At 40.2% G+C, this 13,099-nt stretch overlaps 1 protein-coding gene across 2 annotated transcripts in view; it reads left to right on the top strand.

Annotated features, from left to right (window-relative positions):
- Positions 1–1,435: 1,435 nt before the first annotated feature.
- Positions 1,436–13,099, top strand: part of Ampd1 (adenosine monophosphate deaminase 1) — a 23,323-nt gene continuing 11,659 nt past the window's right edge. The window contains exons 1-5 of one of the 2 annotated variants that reach the window (XM_015502208.2): positions 1,502–1,594; positions 3,127–3,138; positions 6,948–7,128; positions 8,518–8,683; positions 11,180–11,345. In XM_015502208.2, coding sequence (XP_015357694.1) covers positions 1,573–1,594; positions 3,127–3,138; positions 6,948–7,128; positions 8,518–8,683; positions 11,180–11,345 — 547 coding nt within the window. In that variant the 5' untranslated portion in view covers positions 1,502–1,572. Of the gene's footprint in view, positions 1,595–3,126; positions 3,139–6,947; positions 7,129–8,517; positions 8,684–11,179; positions 11,346–13,099 lie in introns of both variants that reach the window. The other variant, XM_015502209.2, reaches the window with a different exon arrangement.

The raw sequence follows: 13,099 nt of genomic DNA, 5'->3' as shown, positions 1-13,099 counted from the left end.
TTATTTTGAGACGAGGTCTTGCTAAGTGGCTGAGGGCCTCGCTAAATTATTGAGGTTGGCCCCAAATATGCAGTCCTCCTATTTCGGCCTTCTAATCACTGGGATTACAGGGATGAGCATGATGCCTGGCCAGAGACAATTTTTAAAAAATATTTTCCATCGTGGTTTGTCGAGCTATGGGGGCAGAACTCATGGATATGGAGAGCCAACTGTATTATTATTGTTATTCCATTTTTTAAAAAAATCAGTGGGGCAGCTAGGGATGTAACACAGGGGTAGAGCACTTGTCTAGCATGCATGAGGCCCTTGGTTTGGATCCTCAGCACTGGGCGAAGAAAAACAAAGAAACAAAAAACTAAAGCACTTCAGTAGGTCCCTGATGATAATTATAATGCTATAATGATTAAATTCAAAAATCCTTTGCATGGTCTGATTTCTGCCTTTCTTCCCTGTGTCTTGGCATGCACCTTCTCAAACTCTGTCCTTCAGCACAACAACCTGAGCTAATCTCATTAAGAGGTTAGGTTTGAGAGGGTCTGGGAATATAGGTCAGTTGGTAGAGTCCCTGCCTACCCTTCACAGAGTCCTGGGTTCAATCCCTAGCACCACCAAAAAAAAGGTAAGGTTTAGAACCTGAAATGGATGGGTTTGTGTGTTTTGGAGGATTAAAAACATGGAGTAGTTAGGTTCACTCCAGAACTGTTTTCTTCACTCTGAAATCTATACTCCTAAAACAGTTCTGTTTTGTTTCGTACCAGGATAAATTGCTGAGGATGCTTCTCAGCAGTGGGATTACAGGCATGCGCCACCACACCCAGCTGCTGCTAAACAGTTCTTAGAGCCACTCCTGTGCTCAGTTACCGAAAGCTGAACATCCTCTTCGATCACTAGAAATCACCTTGTTTTGTATTCTTCACAATACTTAATATGATGTAAATGCTATTCAAATAGTCCCTATTCTATATTGTTTAGGAAATAATGACACAAGAAAGTCTGTACATCGTCACTTGAAATTATCCTAGGTTAGGTTTTCAAAAGTTGTGTGAACATGCTTGTGTGTGTTAGTTCCAAGGACTTGATGCACATTGTGGCATATTCACCAACCACAGAAAACTGTCCTCTTTATGGGAAATCCTGGGGATCTTGACTTTTCGGAAACCTGGAAGACTTCATTGTGTTTCAATAGAAAATAACCATCCATGGTCACATCATCTAAGAAAACTACACTCCAAAAAATAAAAGAATGAGCTTCGGGAGGGGAGGGGAATACACTTGATGAAAATCCAATCTGCAGGAAGATGCGGAAGTGAATTCCAAAGCAATCCCCCTGCAGATATCTTTTCTAAAATCCCCACATAAAGACTGAAGGCTTCACCTGTTTTTCACTGTCAATTGCCTAAAGTTATAAATAGGTCTGAAGCTCATCTCTCTCCTTTTAGCAGAGAAGGTCAGGTTACAGGGGGTAAAGCAAAATAATAAAGTGTGTGTCAGGGTGTTTTAAAGTGTCAGCCAGCCATCCCCACATCTCTTCCTTTCTACTGTGCTATCCTAGAATCGAGGATTCCAGCAACAATGCCTCTGTTCAAACTTCCAGGTAGGTGTACAAAAGTGTTTGGATAACTCATTTTTTTTTAATTCATTTGCAACCCTTCCTTTAACTGTTACATCAGCTTTGATGATCCTTTATTTAAGATTCCCAATAGCTTTAACAATACATGTTAGAAAGAGGCAAGACGTTTTCAAGCTTTGTTTGTTTTTAGTTTGGGGAGGAGGGTAATTTTCTAAAATGGCATCTTTGATGATCCCTTAGAAAACTGTGAGATAGTTGATATCTACTCTGCTAGTCTAAACAAAATCTGTACAGTCCAGTTCTGAGAAGGGTCCTACACAATATTTCTAGCTAAAAATCATGAGCACAATGTGAATTTTAACCCAATCTGGGTATTCTGATGGTTCACATTCCGGGTTTGTACACAGAGTAATTTAAAAACTAATAATGTTATAAGTATTTCATTATAAAAGCAATGCATGTTTCATAGGAAATAAAGATAAAATTATATGGATAAATGAAAGTCATAAACACTCATTTACAAAAATTAGAAAGTAGTAACAAGAAAAATATCACCACAGTCCCATTACCCCAAAAATATGCTCTTAACATTTTAGTGTTTTTCTTTTCAATCTATTTCCCATGCAAAATTAAAGAACCTTTTTAAAAACACAGTGATCTTTATATTATGTATGTAATTTTTTTAGTCCTTTGTTTGGCAGGATAATGCTTTGGCGTACTGTTATAACTTAACCACTTTTATTATGGTGTTTCAAACTCTTCCTTAACACCATTTTACATGGCTGTATAATATTCTAATTTTCTTAGCTAATCTCTTAGATTCTTTATAGTTTTGGGTAAGTATAAATGTGCTCTGACAATAATTGTACCTAAAGTTTTTCCTGTGTTAAATGAGAATTTTCACTGGATTGCTTCTCAGAAATGACTATTTGGTAGGTGTTACTAAATTGTTTCCCAAAAGAACTGTTTTAGTTTACCTTCTACCAGCATCATATGAGAATATTTTTTAATTCACATTTTACAAGAAGTACTTTTTTGGGCTGGAGATGTGACTCATTGGTGGAGCATTAAATGCATGAGACCCTGGATTCAATCCACATCACCACCAAACAAACAAACAAAAAGCCTTTTTAAGATTATACACAAGTATTTAAAGACATATTAGAAGCCAGGCGTGGTGGTGCACACCTGTAATCCCAGCAATTCAGGAGGCTGAGGCAGGAGGATCACAAGTTCCAGGTGACTTGCCTAGTATGTGCAAGTCCCTTGGTTCTATCCCCAGTACCACAAAAGAGAGAGAGAGAGAGAGAGAGAGAGAGAGAGAGAGAGAGAGAGAGAGAGAAGAAGAAGAAAAGGAAATGAAGAGCTATATGATAACCATCTTCCCAGCATTTCCTAAGACAGCAAACTTCAAGTAGGCTAAAAGACTGAGCTGGCATAACTCCTACCACCTTGTTCCTGTGCCAACCAGTGTTTTCCAAAGTACTGGTTAATAGCTACTATGATTTCTGTCAGTTGTTCATATAATGAATCTTGTTTTATTTTATTTCATACAGCGGAAGGAAAACGTGAGTATCTTGGACGGTTTCTCCTGCTATTTTGCCAGAGTATCAATTTAAAAATGTGATACTATTTCTTAATTCATAAACATGGTTATTTTTCAGCAGTGTTTATTAAATGATTCCCTCGAAAGTCAATAAAGATAAATAATGACCACAGATATCCCCAAAAAGTAGCAAATGAACTCTTGGATTTTCTGGATTCCAAAAACAAAACAAAAACTCTGATATTTTTCAAAGAAAACTTCACTGGGCACTTATTTGATATTTTAAAATAAAAGACACAACCAATTTAAAAAATTTAAAATAAATAAGTAAATAAAAGACATAGATTAGCCAAAGGGACCTATTGAGTCAACCCCAATGCAGAAAAAAAATTTTGTGAATTTTTGTGATTAATTAAAATACAAACTCATTTTAGATAAAATCATAACCTCATTGGATGTTGCCCTCCATCTCCTATCTTGTCCTTTTGCTGACTGGATAGTAGGTCTGCCTCTGGGTTCCTCTGTGAGATAACATGTGGCAGATGAAAGATCTATTACCTCATCTCCCACACGTGAATAAGGCACTGCTGAGAAATATACATGTTTTTCTGAACCTGGTGGGTGGAGAGCAAGCATGACATTCCTTTTCTCAAGAGTCTTGCACTCCCTGTGTTAATAATAATGATCTCCAATTTCTGGATGGTACTGTGTAGCTTTTAAAGTATTTCTTGTTTAATCTTGACAACAACTCTCTGAAGTGGATATTATTGTTATTAACATTCTCCTTTTATGATGATGAACACTGAGGCTCCCAGTGATCTTTTGGTTTGCCCAAGGCCACCCAGCTGTCACAGTCAATTTTTCTTATTCCTAATCCAGTATTCTTTCTGCTTCACCGTTGTACTATTTTTTTTTTTCCTATTCTCTTGTCTGTTCTCAATCCAGATGTATCTGTCAAGACATTGTCACTCGGTCTGGGTGTGGTGATGCAAGCCTGAAATCCCAAAGACTAGGGAGGCTGGGGCAGGAGGATTGCAAAGTCAAGGCCAGACTCAGCAACTTAGTGAAGGCCTAAGTAACTTAATGAGATTCTGTAGCAAAATCAAAAATCAAAAGGGCTCAGGGTGTGATTCAGTGGTTAAGCACCAATACCAAAAAAAAAAAAAAGACATTGCTACTTGGATGTTCTATTATCTCTAACAACTTGCTCAAAAAGAAGTCAGTAATTATCCATACAAACCTGAGGGGATTATTTCTCCTTTACTTCCTGAATTCAAGTTGTCATTAAATCTTATCTGCTTATCTTTTGAAATACCAGTTTCACTCTTTCCTTCCCACAACTGCCACTACTCCCAGAAGTATTTTTGATGGGAGAGCTCTTGAGTTAGGGATTAAATTTCAGCTGTGGTTGTGTGAAGTCATCAAAACAACTAGTTGATTCAGTGGAAGGAAATAGCGACCATATAATTTTGGGTCATCATATAAACTACTCAAGAATAGAATTTCTACTTTTCAACTGCTTGTAGTGGTTTAGGGAGCCATAATCTTAGTAAAAACAATAATATTTAAAGATCTGAAACTGTCGGGTATGTGGTGCACACCTATAATCGCAATGACTTGGGAGGCTGAGGCAGGAGGATTGTGGGTTCAAGGCCAGCCTCAGCAATTTAGTGAGGGCCTAAACAACTTAATGATATTCTGTCTCAAAATAAAAAAATAAGAAGGGCTAGAAATGTAGTTCAGTGGTGAAGTGCCCCTGGGTTCAATCCCTGCTATAAAAAAGATATGTATGTGCCGTCTCAGATAATGAATACTTGTTCTGGAAGAGCCAGACATCAGCAAATTGGATCTGGTCTCCGGGCATTGGTTCCATACCGTCCTTCCGTAGGTTGTTAGCAGCATCACCACAGACCCTGCATGACAAGCTGTTTGCATCATCATCCTCATCCTCATCATCATAACTGACTGGTCTGTTTCCATTTGCCCTTCATGGTGCATGAAGCCTCTTCTAACTCCTGCTTGCCACTCATCTGTGAGGTGCACATGCCTACTTGTGATGCTTAGGAAAGAATGATGCTATTTCTGGGGATCAACTGGCAGTGAGGCATTCTTAGCCATCAGATATACTTTCTTAGGGCACCATTTGTTTCTTCGTGGATCATGATGCTTGCCAAAGAACTACTAACAGCTTCCAAAGATGCTTTTCAGTTTCAGGAAGTGTTTGAGTTTAGTGAGGCAGAGAGATGCATGAAGTTCAGCCAACAGAGTGAGCTTCTCTGTTAACTCTGCTGTGACAAATCAGGATTTTAAAACTCGCTAACCTGACAGTGGTGCTGAAGTTATGAGTGAGTTACCATCGTTTCTAAAGAAGGCTTCATTCTAAACAAAGTCATATCATTTGCCATTTCCTTAATAGCCCAAAGCTAACCCTAAATACTGAATGTGTGTTTGACCAATGTCACCAAATTACATCATTCAATTTAATCAGGTGCTTTATTTTCCTTAAAGTATTTCCACATTCATTAACTTACTTGGTGTCACAACAGCTGTGCAAGTATTAGGTAGGTATTAGTGTCCCCACTTGACAGATAAGAAAACTGAAACAGAGGAAGGCAGAGGAGTTGGTAAGTGCAGAGCAGAGCCTTGAACTGATTACATTTACTTAAGTCAGAATTGGAAATGTTGCCTTTTGGAGGCCTTCGTAGACATTGGTGGCCTGGAGAGATCTTTCTCTTGCCATCGGATGAGTAATGTTTCTGTCTTCTACTATTGCCTCAAATAGTTAATGGTTTACCATTCTCATGACTCCTTACCAGCTCTTTTTGGAAATACCAAGAGGCTTTTACAAGCATTACAAGTGATGACAAGTCAAATGTAAACAACTGGGTATCTGGAGAGAATTTAACAGTGGAATTTAACAGTGAAGCAGATACTTGATGATCCTCACTACTCTGAATGATGAAGCTGGTTCTCTTATATTCTAAAGGTTTTAGAGTCATCCAGTGCCAGGCTGAGAGCCACCCTCTCCCCTGATTTTAAGAAAGGGAAAAGTAAGGCATGTAAAAGCAAATTGGTTTTCCAAAGGTCATTCATTATGGAAGGCCATGGCCACAAGGAAGGGAAGTCCGAACATATGGTAATAAATTTTGGTGGCTCCCCTCTCCCACATAGCAGCATGTCACCAAATTGTTAGGATTTGGGGGACAAAAACGAGATTTGATGTGTGAGAGAAACACAATCTCTGTCTTAAGAAGATGAAAATTCTGCTGGGAATGTAGCTCACCGATAGAGCACTTGCCTAGCACGAGTGAGGTCCTGAATTTAATGCCCAGCACCAAAACGAAGAAGATGACATTTATTTCTTAGGACTAACAGATTTCCCAGTGATTGCTGGGGTCATTGATTCTTCTTAGGAAAATCCCTAAAGGACCAACAACCATATCCACATCTTCAAAACCATCTGTAAGACCACTAGCCTCATGGGAACAACTGCCACTTGGTCACTATGAAATCCAATTTAGCCCTGACAGCAACAGGCAATTTTCCATTAAGTGTTGGAGCTACGAGAGCACAGTCCCATCTTTAAGACCCTCCAGAAATGTGCTGTGAGAATCTGACCCATGTATCTGAAAGCAGATTTCTAAGCTGCACGCACAGAGAGATGCACTAATGGAGAGTGAGGCCCAAACTCTGCTGTGTTTCAGCAACCCAGGTTGGAGAGCAGGGAAGCCATGCACTCAGTACAGTCTTGTGCCTCGCACCTAGCAGAAACTCTCAGATTTTTTTGAGAAAAGAGACTTGAACCCTCATATATAAAAAAACCTCTTTTAGAAATCGATGACGCGATGCGTAGTTTTGCTGAAAAAGTGTTTGCCTCTGAAGTCAAAGATGAGGGAGGCCGTCATGAGATCTCTCCCTTTGACGTGGATGAGATTTGTCCAATTTCTTTTCGCGAGATGCAAGCACACATATTCCACATGGAGACTCTGGCCACCTCTACAGAGGGCAGGAGGTAAGTGGCGTGGGGGGACTGCTTAGTACCTGAGCACAAGGAATTGGAGTTGATGGGGCAGATATAGTTCAGTCTGAACAATGGTTCAACTCAGAGAAAGAACTCTGCCAGAATTAGAAACTCTCTCCCGACCCCATTCACTGTATTTTAGGGTGAGAACCAATGACAGAGAAAGAAGAAAGCAGTGAGCCCCAGACCCTCACCCACATCTCCCTGAGTCGAAGCCTCAAGCTACCTATGCAGTTGTTCCAAAGTGGGCCAACAGCTGTCCTGAATTTACTTGGCCTATATGCAACTGTCACATAAACTGGAACTCACGAGGCTACATCTTCTAGCTGTGTCCCTAGCCAACCTAAGTGTTGTGTTTCCTGACCTGAGTCTTGCTTCCAGCCAGTCTGACAGCTTCTTGGCCTTAGGGATGCCGCTCTCCATTCCTGCCCTCTGCCCTGCCCATTCTGTGTTCAAATGCGTATTTATTGCCTCTCCCAAGTAGTCTTCAGAGATCCCTCTTGACAAAGTCTTATTTTCTTTTACTTGAACTACCCTAGGATTCACTGTGACGACCTGCCACACTTTAGTCCTCAAACCTACACTGACCACTTAGCTGGAATTCCCACTGTTCAGCCCTTCCCTCATCCCACAGCCCTATCCTGTGGTCTTATGTCTCTTAGGAAAAAAACAACAAACCACCTCCTCTGGCATCACCCAAAGAACCTCACACAAGGCTTGTGTTAAATTAGAAACTCAATAAGTATTTGTTGATTTGAGGAAATAATATCAATCCAGGTACTGTGCTAGGGATTTTATATACATACATCTCACAGAGGGGCTGGGGCTGTAGCTCAGTGACAGAGCATTTGCCTACCATGTGTGAGGCACTGGGTTCAATCCTTAGCACCACATACAAATAAAACAAAGGCATTTTGTCCATATACAACTACGAAAGAAAATTTTTAAATAGGAAATCAATCTCACAGAAATTCTCTAAGGTAGCTATTACTGCACCACTTTTTCCCCCCCCTGGGGAGATGGAAGCTTGCAGAATTTAAGAAACATGAGCAAAGTGACACAATTCGTAACTGTTAGCCTGTGCTCATCGGAGCACTTAGACTCCCTCTTCTGCTGGGAGTGGACTACCTGGGAGGAATGGTGTCATGTTCCCTAAGGGCCACTGTTCTGAGAAACACCAAAAGGAGCCCTTGTCAGGTGTCTTCAGTGACATCTTCTCCCTCTATACTTGTATTCTATTTCTGACACCTAATCCAATTTCTAATTTTCATTTTTTGTCCTCAAAATGAAATAGCATAATGAAACATTCATCTATTACAATGAAAAATCCTGATGAAGACTTCACTTTAAGTCCTCTTATTTTTAAATTTTTGAACCCAGGAAAAAATGTTTCCAAGGACGGAAGACCGTTAATTTGTCAATTCCAATAAGTGAGACATCTTCCACCAAACTGTCCCACATTGACGAATGCATTTCTTCATCTCCAACCTACGAGAACGTGCCCGATTTTCAGAGAGTGCAAATCACGGGTGACTATGCCTCTGGGGTGAGTTGTCCTTGCCACTCAGACAAAGCTACTGGGAAGCCGCTCCGCTGGGCTCTTAGTTTCTCACCTTCTCCCACTTCCTGTTAGAGAAGGTGTCCTCTCATCTGTCCTTTGTTCTACTTCGGGGTAGCACTTCCGTACTAATGTGATATGTTTTCTATTCCTGTAATACTTTTATCATCCCACATGGTTTTTCTCCTCTGTATCCTTTGCTTGTGTGGAGAACATGGGCAGTGCATGTGACCCAGAATACACTGGACAGATTTTGACAGCAGGACCAAAAAGCAGCAAGGAGAGATGGTCAAGTCTCGCTGATGACTCCCTAAAACAGGAAAGGGAACCTCAGGGAGGCACAGGGAGCTCTAGGGGAAAGACGGACCCAAGGGAAACCCAGAATGGAGCAGGCAGCATAAGCATAAACCAACAAAGGAAAAAGATCAGGAGAAAGGGACAAATGAAGGAGAGGTCAGAAAAAAAAAAAAAGAAAGAAAGATGAGAAAGAAATTAGAACATTCTAAGGGACTGGTTTTTTTTTTTTTTTTTTTGGACCAACTAAATTCTCCAGTTTCATGGCAAATGCTTACGCAGTAGATTACGCTTGAAACAGGAATAGTAAGTGCATGTTAATAACAACTTGACCTGTTTGTCCTATCCAGAACAGTTGGTCAATTAATAAATCTCTGCTGCACAGACTTGCAGTATAAGTGTCATATTGGCAAAACTGTTATTTAGCCATGGGTCTGTGCTCCAAATATAGCTTTAATGACCAGTCCTGAGCCCCCTTCTCATGTAACTGACCCAGACAGGCTAAGTCCTAAGATACTAAGAAGTGACGCAGCAATGAAATGCAAACCGTTCTTGTTTATTTTTATTTATTTATTTTTTGTATAACATAAGATGATCTGCAAATGGCAGGGTTTGGGACACTAAAGAACTTAAATGAAACATTTAATAGTGGTAAGTACATGTGAAACACAGTTTGAGAACTCCAGAGTTCTCAAATTACAAGACAAACTTGATACCCATGAGTTTAGCAGAAATGAAAGCAGAAATAAAAAGAAAGATGGGAAGATTAAAAGAAAGATGGAAGGAAGGACAAGGCACACAGATATCAGGGAGTAACTGCTCCTCCTTTGAAAGCTAGAGGGCACCTGAAACTTGGCTTGCAGTCTGTAGGACACGTTCTACTTGGTGGCTGAATATAGCTAAGTCACTGAACAACTCCCCCTGGCTGTGGGCTGTACCCACACCAGTCTTCATCCTTGGAATGCAGAGAGGTAAAGGGGGAATCAGGGTTAAAGACCTAAGGCCTTAATCCCTGATAAACAATTGATTCAATTTATTTATTTATCCATTTATTTTGATTGATTCAATTTAATTTGTCCTTATTCAGCAGCCTCTCAGTGCTGGGCATTGTATGATAAGTGAGGACAGAAAGGTGAATAAGAACCAGCTCTGTCCCCGAGGACCTGACAGTCTGGCGGGCTCTTCGGTGGCAATGGAACAAGTATACCATTGGGAGCAGACCCCCAGACCTAGCAACTGGGCCAGATTCTTCAGCACATCTTTAAAAATACTTGAACTGATTCCTATATCTCAAACCATAGGGAACAAGCTTTTGTTTGTCCCAGGAGAAAAAGTCTTTGGACTCCAATTATGATCATTCAATGATTTCCAATTATACTGCCTGCGCAGGGCTGGCCCAGCCATGGGTTAGGGGTGGGGAAGGAAAATGGACCAGGTTAGGAAATTTCCAGTGGCTCTAACAAAGCTTTACTTTGGAAGTTGTCTAATTTCAGCCAGAGGTAAGGTTCTCTTTCAAATTATCCACAGGAATAACTTGTTACAGGATGATGTTCTGATCCATCCGTCGTTGCAGAAGGCAGTACTTGAGTGATAGGGTCTGAGGGATTTAAGACACTGTATTTATCCCAAAATATTTCCCTGACTGAACAAGTGGTTCAAATTCTCACGATTAGAATTGCATTGTCTTTCAATTGAGAGATTGTCTTCAGAAGTCAATCTGAAGGAAAAAGTATATACCATGGAAGGAAATAAATATATACCATGTTAGAATGAGTTCTTTTAATCATATTTGTAGGATAAGCATTGTGATGTAGCAAAAGTCAAAAACCAAAACAGGGGATCTGGGGTTGAGAAAGAAATTAGAACATTCTCATGGTAGAGCATTTGCCTAGCATGGCAAGGCCCTGGATTTGATTCCTATCATGGCCCCCCCAAAAAACAAAAAACAAATATAAGACTATAAGGGAAAGACTCACAGGACTGGTATGTTTTGGTGGAGACAAGTTAGAAAAACTCCCAGACCTGCTCCTGGAGTGGACCCAGAATCCAAATCTATTCAAAAACAGGGGGAAGGAAGGTGAGGCTCATCATGGCCTCCAATACACAGGTGAGCTGGGAGGTGCCAGAGATAAGCTCCACCCACCATTTAGATTTTTACAGGACTCTGATGCTCTGACATTTTCTTGGCAGGTAACAGTTGAAGATTTTGAAGTGGTTTGTAAGGGTCTGTATCGGGCATTGTGTATACGGGAGAAATACATGCAGAAGTCATTTCAGCGGTTCCCGAAAACCCCTTCCAAGTACTTGAGGAACATTAATGGTGAAGCTTGGGTAGCCAATGAAAGCTTCTATCCAGGTAACTTATTTTCTTATAAAATGAAAAGGAAGCCGGGCACAGTGGTGCATGCCTGTAATCTCAGTGGCTTGGGAGGCTGAGACAGGAGCAATCTTAGCAACTTAGAGAGGCCCTAAGCAACTCAGCAAGACTCTAAATAAAATATAAAAGAGGGCTGGGGATGTGGCTCAGTGGTTAAGCACCCCTGAGTTCAGTCCTCTGGACCAAAAATAAATAAATAAATAAAATGAATAAGGATATATTCTTTGATTTAACTACTAAATAGTACATTTAAACTATGCCCCTAGATTGCAAGTAATCCAGTCTAAAAATATCATAGTCCTCTCTGGCTCCATTCTGCCTGCTCCCCACATGTCCAAAATCACTGGATTCAGTTTGTACAGCATCTCTTTAAACCTGTTCTTTCTTACCTAATTTAGGTCTATATTTCTCCTTGTTTATTGTGGTACCTTCCAAATTACTCCGATACATTTTAATCTCACATTCTTTCAGTTCATCCTCACTTTTGAAACTCTGTCTCAAAATAAAAAATAAAACGGGCTGGGGGTGAGGCTTAGTGGTAGAGCATCCCTGGGTCCAATCCCATTACTGCTGGTGGGGGGAACCATACACAGATGTGAGCACATCCTCTTCCTGCCGGAAACCTTCAGCTGCTCTTGTTAACTTCAAAGTAAGTCCAGTCTTGAGCCTGGCACTCCAGGCCTGTGGCCATCTGGCCTCCTAACTGCATTTTATTTGTTTCTTTTTGGACTTGCCTGCTCAACCTATCTCTAAACTTCTTGTTCTACTCTACCCTATGCACTCTTCGTTATAGTTGGAAGTATTGCCTGATCTTTGTGTAGCTCAAGACTTTCTTGCTCCTGGACAGCTGGGCTGTTCCCTGTCTCCAGATGGCCCTTCCCCTTGCTAACTGACCCTGTGTCCCAGTGTGTAGCTCCAACCTCATCTTTCAAGACACAGCCCAAATACTTCATTTCTTACCTGTCTCTGACCTTTGGATAGAAGTGAACTCTGTGTTCTGAATTTCTATAGCATTTTATTTGCGTATCTCAGTTTTCACTTCCTACCTTTTATGTAAGTTAAATGCAGATTTTTTTTTTAATAGCCAGCCTTTGATAATTTTAGATTTCTATTGTGTTACTACCTGTACCATACTTGATTTAACCAATTTCTACTTTCAGGCATTTGTATTTCTGATTTTTAAAAACTTATTTCCAACAAGGCTACAATGAATATCTTTGAGAAACTGTCTTTAGGATTATACTCTAGAAATGAAATTTCTAGAGAGGCAAGTATGTTGGATTTTTTTGACCTTTCAAATCGTCATATTATCAAAGATCTCAAGTTCTATGAGCTCATCTCTGTAATCGTGTTAAACATTTGTCCACTTTGGTGACTCATAATATTGGTTTGCCCATCCTCTACAATATTGACCTTTAGAATGGTTATCTTGCCTGTGTAATTTCTCTAATATACTTAAATATAAAAACTATAAAATTGTTATTTAATATGGCCACATATTGTTTCCCTTCTTTGGTGTTTCTTATATCCCAGTTTTTTTTTCTTTTTTTAAACATTTTTTTATACCTTTAGTAATTTATTTATTTCTACATGGTGCTGAGGATCAAACCCAGGCCCCGCCCGTGCTAGGGGAGCATTTGCTGAGCCACAATCCCAGTCCTGTCTCCCAGTTTTGAATAGGAAATATTCAAACTTCTTCCTCCTCCACCCCGCCCCTAGCTCCCTTCTCCCCC

This window comes from Marmota marmota, unplaced genomic scaffold (genome assembly GCF_001458135.2).
Source record: "Marmota marmota marmota unplaced genomic scaffold, marMar, whole genome shotgun sequence".
In the NCBI taxonomy this organism is placed as follows: domain Eukaryota; kingdom Metazoa; phylum Chordata; class Mammalia; order Rodentia; family Sciuridae; genus Marmota; species Marmota marmota.
Note: the sequence above shows the minus strand (reverse complement) of the source record. Positions and strands in the feature narration are given on the sequence as shown.